We start from the raw sequence: 23,271 nt of genomic DNA on the forward strand, positions 1-23,271 counted from the left end.
TATACAAGACAATGCCATATTATAATATAAAAAAGTTGAAATTGTGGTTTTCTTCCTTAAATGATGAATTCTATGTGCCTATTCTTCCTGGCAAATTGGTTAATTAAATCATCAATTGGACAATCAATGTCAGGGTGAGTGTTCAACAGAGCTAAGCCATTAACTCGATCCTCCTTCATTGTTGATCTTAGCCATGTCTTTGTACGTTGCAATGTTGAAAAACTTCTTTCTACTGTTGCAATAGATGAGGTAGACAAGCAAATATTCTGTTCAGCATGTGCAAAGTAGGGTAGTCAGATCTAGGACAAACAGACAACACTTGCATAACGGAATCACAATCATCAAGAGTGTTATGCTTGTTTGCTTATATTGAAGAATCTCTCCCATTTGTTTCTTTTTAATCACAAAACAGTAGAATATTTGTGACTTTTCTCGAACAAATTCCAGACAGAATAATGTGTTGAGATCAGTAGAATGGCCGCAATTTTTCTCGTAGGCATGCGTTAGCTATCTAGGTGCCAGACAGAAATGCATCAAATACGACGACGCGGATGTGTATGCTACATAGGAAAGTACAATTACTCGATAACTCGATTCAGTCGAGTCGATTGACAAAAGAATTGAACGAATAGCGTGTGGGCTGACTGTCAGAGGTGGTCCAGGTGGCAATGCGGGCAGACCGACAAAGGGGGGTTTTGCCACCCCCATATGTATCCGCTTCTGGGTTCATGGGAGCTGCTTAATCATTGCTTTTACACAGTAACTGAATTTTTGGCCCATATTTATGAAAAGAAATATGAAATAAATTGCAGTAATGAATTTTGTACAAGAAGTAAACATTAATGTAAAATATATGTGGAATAGTTTTGTGCTTATTCCATCGAAAAATATCCAAATAGTGTACTCTTCTTTAATTATGGCAACCAGACGTGTTTTGTATATATGTGAGAAAGAAATGGAGCTAAAATAATTAAGAACTATGTAAAATCATGTTTGTACATAGAAACTTCTGGGCAGATTAAAACTGTGTGCCGGACAGAGACTCGAACTCAGGACCTTTGCATTTCGTTCTACCACCTGAGCTACCCAAGCACGACTCATGTCCCATCTTCACAGCTTTAATTCCACCAGTAGCTCGTCTCCAAGCTTGGGTAACTCAGTTGGTAGAGCACTTGCCTGCAAAAGACAAAGGTCCCAAATTCGAGTCTTGGTCCGGCACACAGTTTTAATCTGCCAGGAAGTTTCATGTCAGCGCACACTCCAAAAGAGTGAAAATTTCGTTATGTTTGTACATTTCTACACATCACATCATGCTAGGAGTTCTCCATATCAGTTGTATGTTGGTGCATCACCATGTGCATGTCTTGTAGAGAAATGATTCAAAGGACAAGTAAATTAACAAATAAACATATATTTCCTAATGAAATTCCTTGTAAATACTCCATCACAATTTGAGAAAAAGTGCTGTCCATACCTGCAATGCTAGGGGGAAAAATGACATTTATTACCCATTGTTAAAATTGTCATTGCCTCAGAAAGGAGTTCAGTATGCAGCAAATAAAATTTCTGATCATTTTCCTGATATCATAAAATGTCTGAGAGGTAGCAAAAAAAGCGTAGTTGCATGAGTGGAGCTAAAAATAATAATGTCTCTATTAATGCTTATTAATTCTATAACACTAACCATTTTATCTTGCAAACTGACTCGTTCCAAATAATTTTATAAAAGAATTGTTCAGATGATCTGTGGAACATCCAACAAATGAATTAAACAAGCATAGCTACCTGGGTGGGTACTTTCATGATGGGTGCAGGTTGGAAAACACTAGCACTTGGTGAGGGCTGTTGGTGAGAGCTGTTAGTGTCTGTTCCAGGACGTTACGTGAGAAGTAAATTTGGGTTCTAAAATGCAGTGATCACACATTTTTATTTTCCACTTCTGTGCTCATAAACTCATTGTCTTGAACTTGTTACTGGTACAGTATTTGAAATTTTGTCACATTAGCTCATAAATGATCAGAACTTCTGTTTCACAAACTGTTGATTACATGGTACAAGTAGTACAGTGGGCAAAATTTAGTTGCAGAATTAAAGTTAGATCCTTTTCCAACTGCTGGGGAGGAACTAAAACACTGTGTGATGAGGCAACTGGACTTAATGCTCATTGCTTTGTGCTGTTGAGTTTCCAGTAAACAAACAGTAAGGGGGGGGGGGAGGATGGAGGGAGGGAGAGAGAGAGAGAGGGGGGAAGAGAGAGAGAGAGAGAGAGAGAGAGAGAGAGAGAGAGAGAGAGAGAGAGAGAGAGAGAGTGAGTGAGAGAGGGGGGGTGGAGGGGGGGGGGAACAGAAGATACGGATTTAAGAGCAAGGGGTCTACAGTTGTTGCCTGCATTTCCACTTGGCAAACCAACTCTTATTGTATGATGGTGGGGAGGATACATTGAATCTCTGTATCAAACACCTCCATGCCCTTTCTGCTGTACATGCAAATAATACACATGAAGATGGAATGATGGTTTTGTTGGTAAGCATCTAAGCCGGCAACACTGCCCCCCAACCACTGCACTTTATTAATCGCAAAGTAACTACGCCAGCAGCTGTGCGTGTAATTTAGTGAACAGGGCCTGGAGATCTGTGTATCAGCATTTTATGCACTACTAACTAAATCCAATATAACTAAATCCCACTAATTTTTAGCTCTTGTTGTATAAATATTTGGAACTAGGTGTTGAGACATAGTATTAGAAACATCTGTACGGCTTTTCCGTGAGAACTTTTGTTGCCAAACATTTTTTTTTGTGTCACCACCCTTAATACAGTTCATTCCATTGTTTGTTTGCAGCTATGAAAAGCCCTCAGTTCAGCAAGGACACAAACATGAATGGCGTAGAACATCTCTTAGACAACCTGTCTTGGTACAGCCTTAATTGCAGGCCAAGTGGAGTTCCAAAACCTCAAATTGTCTGGATGAAGGTTATTATCTTTTAGCTACAAGTTTCAAAGAATTTTCTTTTATTTATAGAACAAAAGATGAAGATAGGCAATCTATCTTTTTTGGGGAGGGGGTTTGCACTTCAGAGTGAGTTTTTTTATTAATATATGCTACCTATCATTTACCAGTAGGTGAGTAGTTGCCAGAAGTCATTTCATGTTTACTGCTTCCACTACAGAATTTCTGTTGTGTTAATACATAAAAGTTATTAAACAATCATTGTACAGTTGTACAAGAATACTAACAAATTAGTATAAAAACTGAAATACATAACAAAACATCCATTGTAGCTTGCAAAACTAAACTCAGTTTTGCAGTACACAGATTTATATGTGTTGGTGGAAAAGTAATCACTTTAAATTCATTATCAGATATGGAAAAGGTAGAAAAGAAATGGAAAATTAGTAAAATTGTTTTGCCTTGTCGAAGAGGAAATAGATCGAAGTGGCCCGGGGTTATTGAAGCTGTTGCTGTTGTCGGCGATTGTGTAATGTGTGACACATTCAGTGACTAGATGATAAAGTTTGTAGTTACTACAACTGCACCACATCATTTTTTTATGCTAATGGCTGATGTGTCAGTGTTTCTGGTCTGTCATGTCCTACAATTTTTACTCTGAATAAGTTCTTTCTGAAGTGCTCCCAGTGAATTATGTTGTCCAATTAATTTTGATATCTTATTTATTCTGTGTTCTGTAGACCAATGTTGTGAACATTACACAGGATCTGGACTAAATCGGTTTTGCGATCTTGTAGTGTTTATTACAATTATTACATGGGATTAAATAAATAGTACAAATAAATTAATATTTACATGTGTACATGTTAGGCAATTTTCCTTACAGAAAAAAAATGTTGTAATTAAATGCATCCAGTGATAAGCTTTCATATATACCTGTTTGTATCTCAGGGTGAATATTCATGATGCAAGTACTCTACAGTTCAGAAACACTACTATTGTCAAAAATGGTCTTAGCAACAGTCATTAAGGAAAAAAGAGCTAATAATACCTAGAAACTTAATTTGTGGAGTTGAAGCTCCTGAAGTGGATCCTCTTCTGCACTGTGCTCTGTGCTCGGGTTTGTAATGTCAAAGTAGAAATAATATTTTCTTCTACTATGATACATATTATTGGATTAAAATAGGGACTTTTTCTCTTACAAAACACTCAAAAACGAATGTATGTTTTGCGACAATTATGAGAATTTAGTCCCAAAAAATGTTCAGCTCACAATTCTAAGATACTGAGTATGACTTACTTCTGTATATATAGCCATTTGTAGCAAGTTTCTGATACCCCAAGAGACAATTCCTGTTGTACAACTGCTAGAAAGTAACTGTACTATGTTGCTTTAGCAACATCTATATTTGTGAAAGGGCAAACAATATGTAAAGCAAAAGTTTCAGAACAGTCTTTTGCAGATATCTGAAACGTAGCTTGACCTGTTGACAGAAGGTACATAAATGGTAACTCAGTGCACAGTATCCATGAGCACCTTATTTACTGTCATTTGAAATATGTGTACTGAATTATTGATAAAAATCATAGTAATATCAGCAAAAAGTTGTCTGCTAAGAGTTAGGTCTTTTACAAAAAAATATAAATAAATAAATAAATAAATTAAAAAATTAAAAAAATAAATTAAATAAAATGTTGGACCCAAGACCAGTGGCACTTCACAAGTAACTGACCCCCATTCAGATGATGCCGGAACACCTCTTCTGCACTGTCCACTATCCAGTTGTGCTCAGACACAGATGCTGCCCAAGTTGTAATTAGGTATTTTGCTTTCTGTAAGAGCTTCTATGACTGACAGTCTAATGCTTCCGATAAGTTACATTCTATTTGAAGTGACCTCAAATATTGATGGTATCCAAAATTTTGATTGCAAAATCAAATGTAGCATCTTTTGTTGATATCCCTTTTGTGAAACCAAAACTGGCTTTTGCGGATTATGATAAGGCCACCAATATGATAAGCAATTCTGATATGCATTATTTTCTCCAAAACCTTGAAAATATTTGTAACAAGTGATACTGGTCAATACTTAGCAGCATCTGCCTCATCTTTTATGCAGTGGTCTTACAACTATATAGTGTAGATGTTCAGGAAATATTCCCTGTTTCAGTACACCATCAAAACCATTCAATAGTATTCCAGTTAAATGCTTCACTCATATGTTAATAACTTCTTGGTTATGTTGTCCTCTACAGTAAATTTTTATTTTTAGAGACATAATGATTCATTCAGTGCTTGTAAAGTGCCTGCAGATATTGGTATCTGTTTCATTCTGTTAGGTAGAATGGCTTGTAGAAACTTTGTATTCAGATTTCTGAAGGTTAGTTACCTATTTGTGCAGTTACTATTAATAATGTGTAATATGCACTATTTTTCATGGTCTTCTTCATAAAATTTCATATAGTTTCCATTGTGCTGCTTGAATATGGCCTCTGATTTAATGACTCATCATTTCTCTAGTGTCTTTAGTGCCCATCCATAGTTGGAAACACATTAAGTGTTTTGATAAAATTCTCCTTTATTTGTATTAACATGTTGGTTTATTGCCAGTGAATAAACTTGTGTAGAAGTTTCAACTGAATTATCAGGGACGAGTGGGTTGTAGAAAGACATAATCATCAAATAATGAAACATCATGAGAGGGTTCTGGGTGACAAAACCATGAAATCTTGATGTGTGTTTCTTCCTAATATGTTACTTAATAATCGATCTCCAATCTCTACTCTTAAAATGAATTTGGACTAGTACATATAACCATGAACATTTATCATGGATCCAACTAAATACATCTGTTTTTGAGTGGAGACATAATTCACACTAATTAAATTAAGTAAATTTTACAAGAGTTATGACATATTCATTCTTATGTTGCTGATTCATTGACTACTCTTGTTGTTTATTTTGAATGGATTGAACACAGAGTGGAGCAAACTTTGATGTGCATTGCAGCAACTTTCACAAGCCATAAATAAACATCGCACGGATAAGCGTACCAATCTTGATTTTCTGACTATTCTATAGCTGTGGTGGGGTCAATTCTAGTGTCAGATTCCACTCGTTGACTTTGAGCAGTGACGTCATACCTAGGACAGGGACACTAGATAGAGGCAATCTCTGAAAGTGCCTGATCAAATTCGTAAACAAACAAATGTAGCATCCGATAAAATTACAAACACAGTTCAAGTGATTAATTGCTTTGCTACAAAAGAGGAATTAAAGGTAAAGAAAATAAATTAGAACAGAAAAAGAGAAGTACACATGTCTGAAATAAATTATTATCATAATTTATGTGAATAAGAAAAGCACAGAGAACCTTTAAATCCAGTACAGTATTGTGCATGAAGAAGTGATAATATTGTGAAATAGCGTTAACTGTTAACACTACTTATTAAATCTAATGGGACTACTTACAAGTAGCGAAAATTGACAAGAAGTAGCGTCTGACAAGTACTGGAATCGGTAACTGGAATTGGGCTATATAGTTCAATTTTACTTACCGATTCCAACCATTCCACAGTTTGTTATTTAGAGCGTTTTAACAAGAAGTGTATGCACTAAAGTGTTATAAGATTTTTGCATATGATATTACTTTCTTCACTAGTATGAAAAAGAGAAAAATTTAGAAGCTTTATGTACAGTATTTATTAGTTTTTCGTAGTAGTTATGAGATCAGTAAGAAATCTAGAGATCCTACAAAAACATAGTCCACAGATTTACTGCAAATATGTCCAAAATTATGAACCATCAAATAGCTGTAATTAGTAACTAGAATTGTCCTCTTCATCATCATCATCATCATGATGGACAGTTTCCAGCCTCTGGCTGTGTTTGTATGGAACATAGGCCTCTCTTTTGCCTTGCAATCGTCTCTTCTACTTGGTCCAGTCTTCTCCTTTCTATATAGATCAATTCTAGTTGCTGATTCCAACCATTCAATAATTCATTAATTACATCATTTCTTCAGCATGTGTGTGCACAAAGATGTAGGCTAATATGATTTCTGCAATTCTGATTTTTCTCGGAACTACTGCAAAAAAATTAGTTTTGAAATCTGTTGTTATTGAACTTGAAATAAACACACTGTTACGGTTTGAAAGTGAACATAAATGCTTTTATTAACATGCACAGAATGAATGTAACACAAGGGTGGCAAAACACAACCATGTTAATAGGAACGTCTATAAAAGCAATACGTAGCAACTGCGGCAAAGATGAATATGTAGCAGAGGCATCGATTCTAAATTCCAACACCCCCACTAGAAGCGATGTGTCTCAGTACTTCATTCTCGGAGTTCTAATTCTTGTGTTAGTTGCTGATGTCTGGTTCTTGGCAGTGGCTCCATCGTCATATCTGCAAGCATTCCATTTGCGGAAATTTGCTCCTCTGTGATTTCTCCTGTATCTATCTTTTCCATGACGAAATGATGCCTGGTGTCAATGTGTTCAGTGCGACCTTTGTATGCACTTGTCTTTGACAGATCAATTGCACCGTTGTTGTTGCAAAACAATCTTATCAGGCCCTGTTTTGGGAAAGGGGATCTCTCTCTTTGCAGACGTTGCAGCCAAAGTGCTTCCTGACCTGCAGAAGTTAAAGTCATATATTCTGCTTCTGTCATCGAGAGAGCTACTGTTGGTTGTTTTTGTACTATTCCATGAAATTGCTGCACCGTGCAAAATAAATGAAAGACCAGTGGTTGATTTTCTATCTCCTATGTCCCCAGCTCAGTCAGCATCAGTGTAACCTGTGATGTCATGATCATCTTTGGAAAATTGTTGCTTGAAGTCTTTAGTTCCATTTATATACCTTAGGATTCACTACAGCTTGCCAGTGGGATATTCCAGGGTTATTATTAAACAGACTCAAAACTCCAATTGAGTACGCTAGATCTTGTCTAGTACCTAGTTGTGCATACATTTAGCTACCTATGGCTTCTTTATATGGGTCTTTCTTCATGGTATCTCTTTCTCTCTCTGTTTTTGGGCTCATTTCATGAGTTAATGGTTATTGTCAAGCAGAGTGGATACTGGATTACAGTCTTCCATGTATTACCTTCATAAAATCTGATTTATATAACAAGTCTGATTCAACCATAAAAGTCCAAGTTTATGATCTCTTGTCACTCAGATCCCTAGACAATTGGATACTTCTCCAAGGTCCTTTAGTTTAAGTTATTCCTTTAGTTGTTCTTTAAATGCAATTTTCTGTTGCATATTGTTACAAAATATCATATGTCATCTACATAAACAGCTACAATTAATATATCACTTTCTTGGTTTCTGTGATAAACATATGGATCAGCGGTGGACCTGCTGAAATTTAAACTTAGTAGAACTTTGTCCAGTTTGATATTCCAACAGCAACTTCCCTGTTTAAGTCCATACACAGCTTTCTTGAGTATTTTAGTACCTTCATATTTGACTGTTTTTGTCACGTAGTCAGCTGTGGGAACTTTAACATAAATTTCTTCTTTCAAGTCACCTTGCAAAAAAGCTGTCACCACATCACAATGATCATTGTCAAAGTCGTATTTAGCAGGTAGACTAAACAAATATCTGAGTGAATTGTATCGTATCGCTGGTGAGTATGTTTCTTCATAGTCTAAACCTTTAACTTGTGAACATCCCTTAACTAAAAGTCAAGCTTTATGGCGAATTATCTGTCATTGTAAGTCTCTTCTAGATCTTAAAGACCCACCTAGCATCAAACGCTTTTTTGCCTTGAGGGAGGATAGCTGATTTCCAAGTTTTATTTTTCGCATGTGACTTCAATTCTTCTTCTATTGCTTGAAACCATTTCTCTTGTAGAATCTTGGATTGCAAAGCTTCTTCCAAAGTTGATGGCTCTGATTCTTGTGAATCTTCTTTAGTACAATAGGTCAAATAATCATCCATCTTCTTTGGTATGGATATTCTAGAAGATCTTCTGAGCACTTGCTGAGGTGGTTCTGATTCTTCTTCTATTTCAACTGAGCCTGTTTATTCTGAAGTGTGGTTATCTGATCTGTTGTCCCTCGAGTCATCTTGAATCGTAATGTTCTGCTCCTTATTTGTGAACGAAATATATATCTGGTTTGGTTCCAGCAAATGATCACATGTTCCTGGCTTGTTATTATTCTCTTGAATTATTTCTTCTTTAAATATCACATCTCTGGATTTCATGATTCTTTGTTGAACTGGATGGAACAACCGGTATGTTTATGTTTGATGCCATTAGCCAAACCGTTTTGTAATTCTTCCATCACATCTGAATGCAGGTGGTCTAATCTTCTGTGCCACAGATTCACATCAATAGACCAGGAATTCATATTTTGTTTCTGCATTGCGATCACTTGGTTGTCCCATCCTATACATTCTGTTGATTAACGATGCTGTAGCTATCAATTTCTTCTCTGTATCTCAAATGCGACAGCCTCTATAGTCAAAAATGACTGAGTGACCCTGTTGCACTCTTTTGCTTATGAAAAGTAAATTTGTACTCAGCTGAGGAACATAAATTACATCCATCACCTTAATATTTATTTTCTCTCAGAATGCCACAGCTTTAATATTCGTGCAACCTGTCTCTTTAACGGGTAAATTTTTGTTATTGGCCACGTCCACTTGTGAACTGGGAACTGACGGTACAAAATTTAAATCGCATGGACGGTTTGACATGTGAGCTGATGCACCAGAATCCACAAAACAGTCTTTGTGCATAGCTTTAGTTGATGGTGGCACCATGAAGAATGTTTATTTAATTACTGATTTTCCACTTGCCTTGTTTTTACTGCGACAATTTTTCACTGTGTGTCCATATTTGTTGCAGTTGTAACATCTTGGACCTCTGGGATTGTGGTGTGAGCTGATTTGCATGTCTTTTTTATTCGCGTGGAGTGCCATGTCATTAACATATGAGTTGCCACACGCTTCATCCTTTACTTTCTGTAGTAATTTGTTTTTAATGGAATTACCCGTTATCATTGAGTTAGATTTCTCTAAAGCCATTATCATTGGTTTGTACTCTTTAGGCAGCCCAGCTAACAAGATACATCCTACCCACTTGTCTTTCACTTCAAAGTTAAGATCATTCAATTTATTTGATGTTGAAATTATTCTCGACACGTATTCTTCCACAATTGAACAGTTCTCTAATCATGTTAGGAAAAGCGTTCTCAACAAGCCTGTTCTTCAATAAAGTCCTGAATCCTCTTAAGTTTGTTTTAATTTATCCCATGCTTCTTTTGCAGATGACGTGCACTGCAGATTCACATAAATAGCGGGATCAACTAAGATTATTTTGGCCCTTGCGGTGCTTATATTAACTTCATCTTTTATCCTGCCCATTATACATTGCCACAATTGTTCGTGCTATAAATAAGTTTTCATTGCAAATTGTAATTTTCTCTTCCTTTCAGTTTTTCAATTACTGGCAACGAATTAACAGTGACTCAACTCATGATATTGGCGTTCCGTATCTGCATCTTGATGCGATGAAAAAACATAGTTTTTATTTACTTAAAATAAACCGCTGGGTGACTGTACCTGTGCCCATAACCTGTTGTTACTTAACCTTGAAATAAACACGTGGTTATGGTTGGAAAGCGAACATAAATGCTTTTATTAACTCGCACAGAACAAATGTAACACAAGGGTAGGCTAAACACAACCATGTTAATAGGAACGTCTATAAAAGTGTCCGTAGCAACTGCAGCAAAGATAAATATGTAGCAGAGACATCGATTCTAAATTCCAACAGAATTGGTAATTAGAACTGACGTAGATAGAAGGTCAGTTCTAGTTACTGATTCTAATTTTTTGTTATACACTGCAGTAGTTTTAGAGAGCAATTACAAATGTAAAAATGCTGTTACGTTTCAGTGCATAAAACTTCAAAAATAATTTCCATATGAATCATGGAGTGGTTGGAATCTTTAACTGGAATTTACCTACATAGGTTAATTCTAGTTATCAATTCTGATAGTCTTTATTTTTGTAGATATTTGTTAGTCATACACTGTCTTTTCTTTTAGAATTTAGTGTGTCGGTTTCTCCACATTTCATTCTACTGTTTCGTATTTGTCGTCATTCATTTCATTTTCCTGTTTTTCTGTTACATTTTAGTTTCTCCTTGCCCAAAACACCAACCTCCCCTGTGTTTTCCCCGTTAGATTCAGTAATTAATAGTAAAATTAATGCTATTTTATAACAGTAAGTCTTCACCATGCGCTTTACTGTAATGCAATTTAAGGGTTCTCTGTGCTTTTCTACTTGCATAAATTGCGAGTGTACCTCTTATCAGACATGAAAATTTGTTTTTAATTCTTGTTCTTAATTATTTTCATTATCTTCCATTCGTTTAGATATAATTCATGACTGAGTTAATAACTGTATAAATGTGATTGTAATTTTATCGTATGCTACATTTGGTGTAGAGTATGATCCACTGCTTTCATAGATTGTCTGTATGTAGCATCTTTGCCTCAGAAATGACATAATTGCTCAAAGCTGATGTGTGGAATTAGACACTAGAATTTACCCGCTATAGCATCTAGTCCACAACACTGCCAAGCTGCACATGTCCTGATGACTGTCTACCAGCAACTCTTTCTTTTACCCCATGCACACACTCTCTGTTGGACAACACACTCTCTCTGGCCCTGCTGTTGCTAGACAACAGTCTCACAAACATCATAGTGCCAACCTCCAAAAATAGTGCCACAATCAGGTCGGGACCAGTTTTAATCCACAGTCTGTCCTTTGTGTTTTTATTAGCCATATCAGTTTCATTTTTAATAAGCTGCTTTTTTGCTGAATTTTTAGTTATCTATTTACATAATTCTGTTACAAATGGTTCATGCTATTGTAGTTACCTGAAAGATTAAAACAGGAAAAGAAAAATGCCCTCTGTAAATACTGTGGGTTGTGTGTTACGACTTAATGATAAGTGTGTTTCGTTAGTACGATTACATTTGTTTGAACTGTAATTTTTCATTCCAGGATGGAAAGCCACTTCCTGTGAAGCCAAATGACACATCAATAGAATTTATGCATAACCATACTACTCTTGTAATTAAACAGTTCACAGCAGAACATGCAGGGTTGTACACATGTACTGCCATAAATCCCAGAAATAAAAATGACCGGAAATCAGTAACAGCTACATTGAAATTCAAAGGTTTGTTCATTTTTCTGTCTGTTCCTGATGATACATGATATTGCAAAAAATATTACCCAGTAACACAGATGATTCTCTAACACTTCTTTTTTTTCTATTTTTAGATGAAGGTGGTACAGTAATAAGTATTGTTGTTGCTGTAGCTCTAGTTGTCATATTTATTCTCGCTGCTGTACTTGCTGTAAAAATGCTAAGAGACAGAGTAAGTATTGTGAATTTTTCTTTTTTTCTTAAACACATAGTATTTTAATTTGTTTAAACTTCACTGTGTATTATGGTGGAAATGGCTCGTACAGTAACAAGTATACATATAAGCAAGTCAGTTCATTCCCTGTAGCAAGTAGAAGGGGATAAAAGTATTCACCTACAGACATTCTTGTATTATCATTCCTTAAACACAAACAGAATGCATACAGTGTCCCAGCTTTCGGAACTAACAATTTTTTATTGACTCAGCAGGCGAATTGAATTATCTTTGCTGGTCTATCGTATTTGCAAGGCTGAGAGATTTGCAGTTACCCTCTGCCTTGTATACAAGCTTCCTTGACCATTGTATGACATGATGGGCAAGTGGCATGCAGGCAAATACCAGTTGTTCAGGAAATCACCTTGAGATGACTGCAGGAATCAGTGCATAGGACTTCACATCAGCATCTCTATTAAATGTAATCAAGTTCAATTATTGCATCATTGGAATCATTGCTTATGCAGCCAACCAGTTGCTAATGGTCTCTGCAGACTCATGAGCTCAGCTTGAGCAAAAAAGTCAGTGGTACATTAAAATAAACAAACACTGGGTGCAGACAAAACAAATTCCACAACACCACATAAAAAATTATGCAGGCTTCTGAAAGGCACAGTGTAAATAAATCCAGCAATTAAACTAGATAACATAAACATAATCAAACAATGGAAAGTCCAGGCTTGATTAACAATAATATAGAGAAGACAGAGTGTGGCTCACCACTTATCGGAGGTGTAGATTCACAGGTGGACACACTGAAAAAGAAGGCTAGAAATATTCCAGTTTTTGGACAAACTCCGTCAGAAGTGGGAAACTTTACACATTCAAACAAGTAGTAGTTATGCACACATGGCCACTGGCCACTGGCCCAACTGTGATTTCTGGCATGAGCAGCAAACTACCTTGGGTTGGTAATGGGAGTGAGCAAGATGTGTTAATGGGGTGGGCGGGAGGAGAGGTGGCAGAAGATGCTCGTACTGCCTGTGGGAGCATGCAGGAATGTGATGGGGAGGCATAACCTACAAACAGATCTGTTGTACTGCAGTGGGCATCTACATGGCACCATCCTACACTAACCTGTTCATGGGAAATCTAGAGGAATCCTCCATAATTGTCAGGAGTCCCAAACACCCTCAGTTGGTTCAGATTCATTGATGACATCTTCGTGATCTGGAATGAGGGTGAGGACATCCTACTGACATTCTTCCAGAACCTCAACACCACCTCCCTCATTTGCTTCATCTGGTCCTCCTCAGCCCAGCAAGCTACTTTCCTTGATGTCACCCTCCATCTCAACCGTTGCACGAGTCCGCTGTTCACCATCATCACCATCTAGCATCCCATATTTGTTACATCTGTAGTGACAAGCTCCAAATTATTCAATAGTGTAACTGAGGCCTTCACAGACCAAAATTACCCTTCCAACATTGTTCAGAAACTGATCACCTGTACCTCATCCCACAAATCCCCTACTATCCCCCACATACCCACTATCTGGCCACAAAGGAGCACTCATCTCACAACTCAGTATTACTCAGGACTGGAGCAACTGAATCACATTCTCCATTATGGTATCAACTGTCTTTCATTGTGTCCTCAAATGAGAATTACCCAACCCACCCTTCTCACAGTGGCATTCTGCTATCCACCCAACCTATGCAATTTCCTTGTCTGTTCCTTCTCCACTACTGCTTCCAACCCTTTGCCGTTTGGCTCATATGCTTGCAATAGACCCAGATGGTGTCATCATAGCGACTATGTTTACTAAAGTTAATAAATTAATCAAGAAGGCTAGGAGAGTACTTCTGCTAGAAAGAACAGATAAGCCGTTGTTAGCATCTTACGTAGACAGTGGATTAAGATAATTTAGTTCCAGTATGATGGATGTAGAGGAATCATGGACAGAGTTTAAATGGACTGTAAATTATGCTTCAGAGAAGTATATGCTGAGTCAGTGGATTAAGGACCGAAAAGACCCATCTTGGTTTAACAATGAAATTTAAAAAATGCTGACACTCTTGTACTAGTGGTTCAAATGAGACTATGTGATGTTCGTGTTCTTTATTTCTTCATTAATTGTCCTATGTGTCGATGTATTGCATTGTTATACTGGCTGAAAAATAGGGGAGTTGGAGTTCAAACGGAATACTTTAAATGATGTAGCAGACAGTTGCACAGTTGTTTCATAGTTCTTTACTTTTGACAAAACTGGTAATTACTTTGGAATTAAGGGCTGGCTTTGCTAACATCTTTTCGAACAGAGCCAAATAAATACTTACAGAATGCAAGTGTTTTGTTTTCCAAATGTTTATAATTAGTACAGACATTTGTATTTGTTTATAAGTCAACAACAGAACTTAAGTTATGAAACAATTACTGATTTCATCCTATAACAAAAGTATTAATTAGTAATAGTCGAAATAAATTGGAAAATCTATTACATACTCAAAACTAAGCACAAAATTAGATCTGGTGTTATATTCTTTAAAAGTCAGGAGCTGCGCACGTGCGCGTTACTGCTTTGTGATTGTGTGTGTTTTTTCCTACTTCTGGAGGAGGACTTCATCATAAAGCTGAAATATTTCTAGCATTCTTTTTCATTGTACTTATCAGTCTCACTACTTCATCTGTGGGCTGAGTGGCACTCTACCTTTTCCATATTGTTAACATAAGAATATCACACAAACATAAGAGATACTTAGGTGTACATATTGATGAGAAACTGACATCGTACGTAGTAACTGAAAAGACAGCAAAGATAGTACATAGATTAGCGACAATTAACAGCACAGAACACAGACTACCACTGCAATACGTGAAAATATCACTGCACACTTTCCAAATAAATAGTAAATTTCACACCTAGCACCTAGGCATGCACTCTCCCTTGCTACTGTCGAACTGATGTCAGTAAATTGAAATGTATGACCTGTTTTATAACTGTAAGATAACAGGTCCAAAAAACAATAGAAATATAGAAATAAAAATAATGGTCCCTTTAGGAAAGGGCAGCTCACTTCGTCCCCAAGATAGAGGGATCCACAAGTTGTGAGGATAAGTGGGTCTTACCATCCTGGGGTCTGTGTGAGCTGCCCTTTCTTTTTAGCCCCAGTCTATCACTCACTCCTTCCATGAAGAGGGAACTAGGGTGTGTCTGTCAGCAGTCTGACATTTCTCCTGAAGGTAAGTATGGGACTGAAATTCTGTTTTAAAATTATATATTTCTGAGATAAACACTATATTGTTTATGGGTTTGTTTCCATTTTCCTCTCTCAACATAATACTCACAATTTTAAACCTGTAAGTAAGGGGTCAAAGCACTGAGAACTTTAGTAGTAATCGTGAACATATTAGCATTCTGCTGGTGGGCGTAAATTTGAGATAATAGAAGCAGAATGTTTTACACTACATGAAACAATGAAAGGTGTTCTCCATTCTAGTTATTTACCACAAGATAAATGAAAAAAAAGAAACAAAGGAAAGAGACGAAAAGACCCTCTGTCCATCTGCAAGAAACAGTAGTAAAATGCATATATGTAGTGTCATTAGAAGTGTAATAGAAAGTGGAAAGCTTGCTAATTGATTTTAATTTTAAAACAACATGAATTTTATTTGCTATTGGATTGATGTAATTAAAAATAACTCTTTTGTTCAACAGAAAAATCGCAAAGAACAGAGGATTACTGGTCTTATGCATTTTACAGAAGGAGTAATAAGTAACATGAATCCAGACCTTCCTGTTGATGAACAGGCTGAACTACTTCCATATGACAAGAAGTGGGAGTTTCCCCGAGAAAAGTTAAGACTCGGTGAGTGTCTGAACTATTGCATTTTATAACAAGACTTCCCATGATGTATATGCTACCGTGGGTTCAAGGCACTTAAACGCAATTGTTCTTGCATCCCAAATTGTGTACTATGAGCTACGACCTTCCTGACTAGAGCTGTGCTGCAAGCAGACATTGTTGATGATGATGATGACTCAATGCTTCTACTTTTTGTTGAGTGGTCTCCTTTACTTCTAAAGCTTCCACAGTCTACCAAAATTTTCCTATTATAAAACAAAGTTGTTATATGCTTGGTATGTGTGCTCTTATGGGGCTTTACCATCAGTTGGATAATGGAGTTTGCAGGTTGGAAGGAAAGAACAATGTGTACTTAGTTTGTTTGTAGGGGATTCTGCCAAGAGATATGGAGGCAGTCCTGGCAGTAGCTATTAGCACACCCCAGTGAAGGCAGTCAATTGCAGAATGTAGTTCATATGAACATGAATGATACCTGCCAGCAGGTATCAAGACACCCTGCATTCCTTTAGACATCTAATTGAAGTGATGAAAACAGCTAACCTCGTACACAAGGTGAGTGCACAGCTTATAAAGTGCAGTATTGTTTTCAGATCTGATAGCAGTCATTTGGTTTTGATTTGGATAGAGAACATAAATCAGAGATTCATAGAATTTTGTAACAATGGTCATTAATGTTGTAGGAAAGTTCTGGTAGAATGTATACTTTTGGATTAAAGGAGACGACTCTCCAACATGCAGAAATGCTGAGTCATTGACAGCCACACAAAAGAAAGAAAAAACTTGCTAGCATCTGGATTAATAATAATAATAATAATAATAATAATAATACCCGTGGAGGCCCGGGAAAAGAATAGGCCTCCGGTATGTTCTGCCAGTCGTAAAAGGCGACAAAAAGAACAAACCACTAATAGGGCTAACCCCCCTTTTAGTGTGATTAGTTGGTTCAGGACAGAACTAAAGAAGCCTCGGACAAGCGCCGTCATGGTCGGGGACGACGCTTGAACCCTATGCCCGCCCACAATGGTAACGACACTGCTAGCCAACTGGAAAATGATTTAAATCCAAATAGAGGTGTTTTGCAGGATATGCTTCCTGCAACCACCCTAGAAGGAAAACAAAGACAGAGGATGAGATGGTCAGATGAAGTTAATCGACACCTCATGTTCTGTTATTACCAAGCAACAAACCTAGGAACCAACACAACTGGATACAGATCATAAGTATACACAACATTTATTACCAGATACCCAGAATTAAAATTTTTAACAGAACAACGACTAGCTGATCAGATCCGTGTAATAATCAAAAATAACAGAATACCCCAGTCAAAATTAGAAAACATCAAACAACAAGTACAACAAATACTGGAACAAAATAATGTGCAATCAGAAGAAGAAGAAAATACAGTAATGGACTCAAACATCCCAGAGCAAACAAACAAAGAACAACACACACCAATTGAACAATCAGAGGAAAACGAAATCTTAAGACAGCCACCAGAACAAGCACAAACAGGACACGAAGTGACACAGATGTTAGATATAGAAGAAAAATTTCAGCTAACATATATAGAATACAAAGACACAAATACAGACATTAGACCATTATTGCATAGACCACCAAATAACCCACAAGTCGAAACAACAATAAAAACTATTAACACAATCATACACAACAAAATAAATGAAAACACAACTATGGAAGAGTTACAACTACTGGTTTATATAGGAGCACTCACTACACTAAATATACACACTAGGCAGAGATCAGAACCAACCAACCCACAGAAGAAACCCACAAAACCAGCATGGCAACACAGGCTACAGATCAGAATAGAAAAACTGAGAAAAGACATCGGACAGCTAACACAATTTATAAGAAATGAAATATCAGACAAAAAATGAAAAAGGTTAGGTAAAATCTCACAACAAGAAACAATAGAGCAATTAGATGAAAAGAAGCAGAAATTACAAGCATTGGCCAAACGACTTAGAAGATACAAAAAAAGTGAAAATAGAAGGAAACAAAACCAAACATTCAACACAAACCAAAAGAAATTTTACCAGACAATATATAACACACACATTAAAATAGGCAATCCACCAAACATAACAGACATGGAACACTTCTGGAGCAACATATGGTCAAACCCGGTACAACATAACAGGCATGCACGGTGGATACAAGCAGAAACAGACTCGAACAAGATGATACCACAAATGCCTGAAGTGATAATTTTACAACATGAAGTAACCCGAGCAATTAATTCTACGCACAATTGGAAAGCCCCTGGAAATGATAAAATAGCAAATTTCTGGTTAAAGATGTTCACCTCAACACATTCACATCTAACTAAATTATTTAACAGTTACATTGCAGACCCATACACATTCCCTGATACACTTACACATGGAATAACTTATCTGAAACCTAAAGATCAAGCAGACACAGCAAACCCAGCTAAATATCGCCCCATAACATGCCTACCAACAATCTACAAAATATTAACTTCAGTCATTACACAGAAATTAATGACACATACAACACAGAACAAAATTATAAATGAAGAACAAAAAGGCTGCTGCAAAGGAGCACGAGGATGTAAAGAGCAACTGATAATAGATACAGAGGTGACATATCAAGCTAAAACTAAACAAAGGTCGCTACACTACGCATACATTGATTACCAAAAAGCTTTTGATAGTGTACCCCACTCATGGTTACTACAGATATTGGAAATATACAAAGTAGATCCTAAATTGATACAGTTCCTAAACATAGTTATGAAAAACTGTAAAACCACACTTAATATCCAAACAAATTCAAATAATATCACATCACAGCCAATACAGATTAAGCGTGGAATATACCAAGGAGACTCATTAAGTCCTTTCTGGTTCTGTCTTGCTCTGAACCCACTATCCAACATGCTAAATAATACAAATTATGGATATAATATTACTGGAACATACCCACACAAAATCACACATTTGCTATACATGGATGATCTAAAACTACTGGCAGCAACCAATCAACAACTCAACCAATTACTAAAGATAACAGAAGTATTCAGCAATGATATAAATATGGCTTTTGGAACAGACAAATGTAAGAAAAACACCATAGTCAAGGAAAAACACACTAAACAAGAAGATTCCATATTGAATAACAACAGTGACTGCATAGAAGCGATGGAAAAAACAGATGCCTATAAATATCTAGGATACAGACAAAAAATAGGAATAGATAATACAAATATTAAAGAAGAGCTAAAAGAAAAATATAGACAAAGACTAACAAAAATACTGAAAACAGAATTGACAGCAAGAAACAAGACAAAAGCTATAAATACTTATGCTATACCAATATTGACCTACTCATTTGGAGTAGTGAAATGGAGTAACACAGACCTAGAAGCACTCAATACACTTACACGTTCACAATGCCACAAATATAGAATACATCACATACATTCAGCAACGGAAAGATTCACATTAAGCAGAAAGGAAGGAGGAAGGGGATTCATAGACATAAAAAACCTACATTATGGACAGGTAGACAATTTAAGAAAATTCTTTCTAGAACGAGCAGAAACTAGCAAAATACACAAAGCAATCACTCATATAAATACATCGGCTACACCACTGCAACTTCATAACCACTTCCACAACCCTTTAGATCACATAACATCAACAGATACGAAGAAAGTAAATTGGAAAAAGAAAACACTACATGGCAAGCACCCGTATCATCTAACACAACCACACATCGATCAAGACGCATCCAACACATGGCTAAGAAAAGGCAATATATACAGTGAGACGGAAGGATTCATGATTGCAATACTGGATCAAACAATAAACACCAGATATTACAGCAAGCATATTATTAAAGATTCCAATACCACAACAGATAAATGCAGACTTTGCAAACAACAAATAGAAACGGTAGATCACATCACAAGCGGATGTACAATACTAGCAAATACAGAATACCCCAGAAGACATGACAATGTAGCAAAAATAATACATCAACAGCTTGCCTTACAACATAAACTTATAAAACAACACGTTCCCACATACAAGTATGCACCACAAAATGTACTGGAGAATGATGAATACAAAGTATACTGGAACAGAACCATTATAACAGATAAAACAACACCACATAACAAACCTGACATCATACTCACCAAAAAAAAGAAGAAATTAACACAACTAATCGAAATATCCATACCCAATACAACAAATATACAAAAGAAAACAGGAGAAAAAATTGAAAAATACATCCAACTGGCTGAGGAAGTCAAGGACATGTGGCATCAGGATAAAGTTGACATTATACCAATTATACTATCAACTACAGGAGTCATACCACACAATATCCACCAGTACATCAATGCAATACAGCTACATCCAAACTTATATATACAATTACAGAAATCCGTAATTATTGATACATGTTCAATTACCCGAAAGTTCCTAAATGCAATATAACATATACCGTACAGTTAAGAGGAAATGACGCTTGATCAAGGTCCGCGTCACTTTCCATTTTTAACCAGACTTAACGTCTGAGAAAGTAAAGAAATTATAATAATAATATGAAGGCCCGGGAAAAGAATAGGACTCCGGTATGTTCTGCCAGTCGTAAAAGGCAACGAAAAGAACAAACCACTAATAGGGCTAACCCCCCCTTTTAGTGTGATTAGTTGGTTCAGGACAGAACTGATGAAGCCTTGGACTAGCGCTGTCATGGTCGGGGATGACGCTTGAACCCTATGCCCATCCATAATGGTAACAACACTGCTAGCCACATGGAAAATGATTTAAATCCAAATAGAGGTGTTTTGCAGGACATGCTTCCTGCAACCACCCTAGAAGAAAAAACAAAGACAGAGGATGTGATGGTCAGATGAAGTTAACAGACACCTCATGTTCTGTTATTACCAAGCAACAAACTTAGGAACCAACACAACTGGATACAGATCACAAGTATACACAACATTTATTACCAGATACCCAGAATTAAAATTTTTAACAGAACAATGACTAGCTGATCAGATCCGTGTAATAATCACAAATAACAGGATACCCCAGTCAGAATTAGAAAACATCAAACAACAGGTACAACAAATACTGGCACAAAATAATGTACAGCCAGAAGAAGAAGAAAATACAGTAATGGATTCAAACATCCCAGAGCAAACAAACCAAGAACAACACACATCAATTAAACAATCAGAGGAAAACGAAATTTTAAGACAGCCACCAGAACAAGCACAAATAGAACACGAAGTGACACACATGTTAGATATAGAATAAAAATTTCAGCTGACATATATAGAATACAAAGACACAAATACAAACATTACACCATTCTTGCATAGACCACCAAATAACCCACAAGTCGAAACAACAATAACAACTATCAACACAATCATACACAACAAAATAAATGGAAATACAACTATGGAAGAGTTACAACTACTGGTTTATATAGGAGCACTCACTACACTAAATATACATACTAGGCAGATATCAGAACCAACCAACACACAGAAGAAACCCGCAAAACCAGCATGGCAACACAGGCTACAGATCAGAATAGAAAAACAGAGAAAAGACATCGGACATCTAACACAATTTATAAGAAATGAAATATCAGACAAAAAACGAAAAAGGTTAGGTAAAATCTCACAACAAGACGCGATAGAGCAAATAGATGAACAGAAGCAAAAATTACGATGACTTAGAAGATACAAAAAAAGTGAAAATAGAAGGAAACAAAACCAATCATTCAACACAAAGCAAAAGAGTTTACCAGACAATAGATAACACACACATTAAAATAGTCAATCCACCAAATATAACAGACATGGAACACTTCTGGAGCAACATATGGTCAAACCCGGTACAACATAACAGACATGCATGGTGGATACAAGCAGAAACAGACACATACAAGATGATACCACAAATGCCAGAAGTGGTAATTTTGCAACATGAAGTCACCCAAGAAATTAATTCTACGCACAATTGGAAAGCCCCTGGAAAAGATAAAATAGCAATATTTCTGGCTAAAGAAGTTCACCTCAACACATTCACATCTAACTAAATTATTTAACTCTTTTCCTTTGAATATGTCTGCTTGTGTCTGTATATGTGTGGATGGATATGTACATGTGTGCGAGTGTATACCCGTCCTTTTTTCCCCCTAAGGTAAGTCTTTCCACTCCCGGGATTGGAATGACTCCTTACCCTCTCCCTTAAAACCCACATCCTTTCGCCTTTCCCTCTCCTTCCCTCTTTCCTGATGAAGCAACCATTGGTTGCGAAAGCTAGAATTTTGTGTGTATGTTTGTGTTTGTTTGTGTGTCTATCGACCTGCCCGCACTCTCGTTTGGTAAGTCACATCATCTTTGTGTTTGGATATAAATTATTTAATAGCTACATTGCAGACCCATACACATTCTCTGATACACTTACACATGGAATAACTTATCTGAAACCTAAAGATCAAGCAGACACAACAAACCCAGCAAAATATCGCCCCATAACATGCCTACCAACAATATACAAAATATTAACTTCAGTCATTACACAGAAATTAATGACACATACAACAAAGAAAAAAATTATAAATGAAGAACAAAAAAGCTGTTGCAAAGGAGCACGAGGATGTAAAGAGCAACTGATAATAGATACAGAGGTGACATATCAAGCTAAAACTAAACAAAGGTCACTACACTACGCATACATTGATTACCAAAAAGCTTTTGATAGTGTACCCCATTCATGGTTACTACAAATATTGGAAATATACAAAGTAGATCCTAAATTAATGCAGTTCCTAAACATAGTAATGAAAAATTGGAAAACCACATTTAATATCCAAACATATTCAAATATCACATCACAGCCAATACAGATTAAGTGTGGAATATACCAAGGAGACTCATTAAATCCTTTCTGGTTCTGCCTTGCTCTGAACCCACTATCCAACATGCTAAATAATACAAATTATGGATACAATGTTACTGGAACATACCCACACAA

The 23,271-nt window shown here is 36.5% G+C and overlaps 1 protein-coding gene across 1 annotated transcript in view; it reads left to right on the forward strand.

The window, feature by feature from the left end:
- The window catches only part of LOC126198832 (vascular endothelial growth factor receptor 1-like), a 308,538-nt gene that overhangs the window by 231,664 nt on the left and 53,603 nt on the right, over positions 1 to 23,271 (forward strand). Inside the window, exons 13-16 of the mRNA XM_049935411.1 lie at positions 2,842 to 2,972; positions 11,986 to 12,163; positions 12,268 to 12,365; positions 16,066 to 16,216. Coding sequence (XP_049791368.1) covers positions 2,842 to 2,972; positions 11,986 to 12,163; positions 12,268 to 12,365; positions 16,066 to 16,216 — 558 coding nt within the window. The remainder of the gene's footprint in view (positions 1 to 2,841; positions 2,973 to 11,985; positions 12,164 to 12,267; positions 12,366 to 16,065; positions 16,217 to 23,271) is intronic.

Source organism: Schistocerca nitens, chromosome 8 (genome assembly GCF_023898315.1).
Source record: "Schistocerca nitens isolate TAMUIC-IGC-003100 chromosome 8, iqSchNite1.1, whole genome shotgun sequence".
Lineage (NCBI taxonomy): Eukaryota > Metazoa > Arthropoda > Insecta > Orthoptera > Acrididae > Schistocerca > Schistocerca nitens.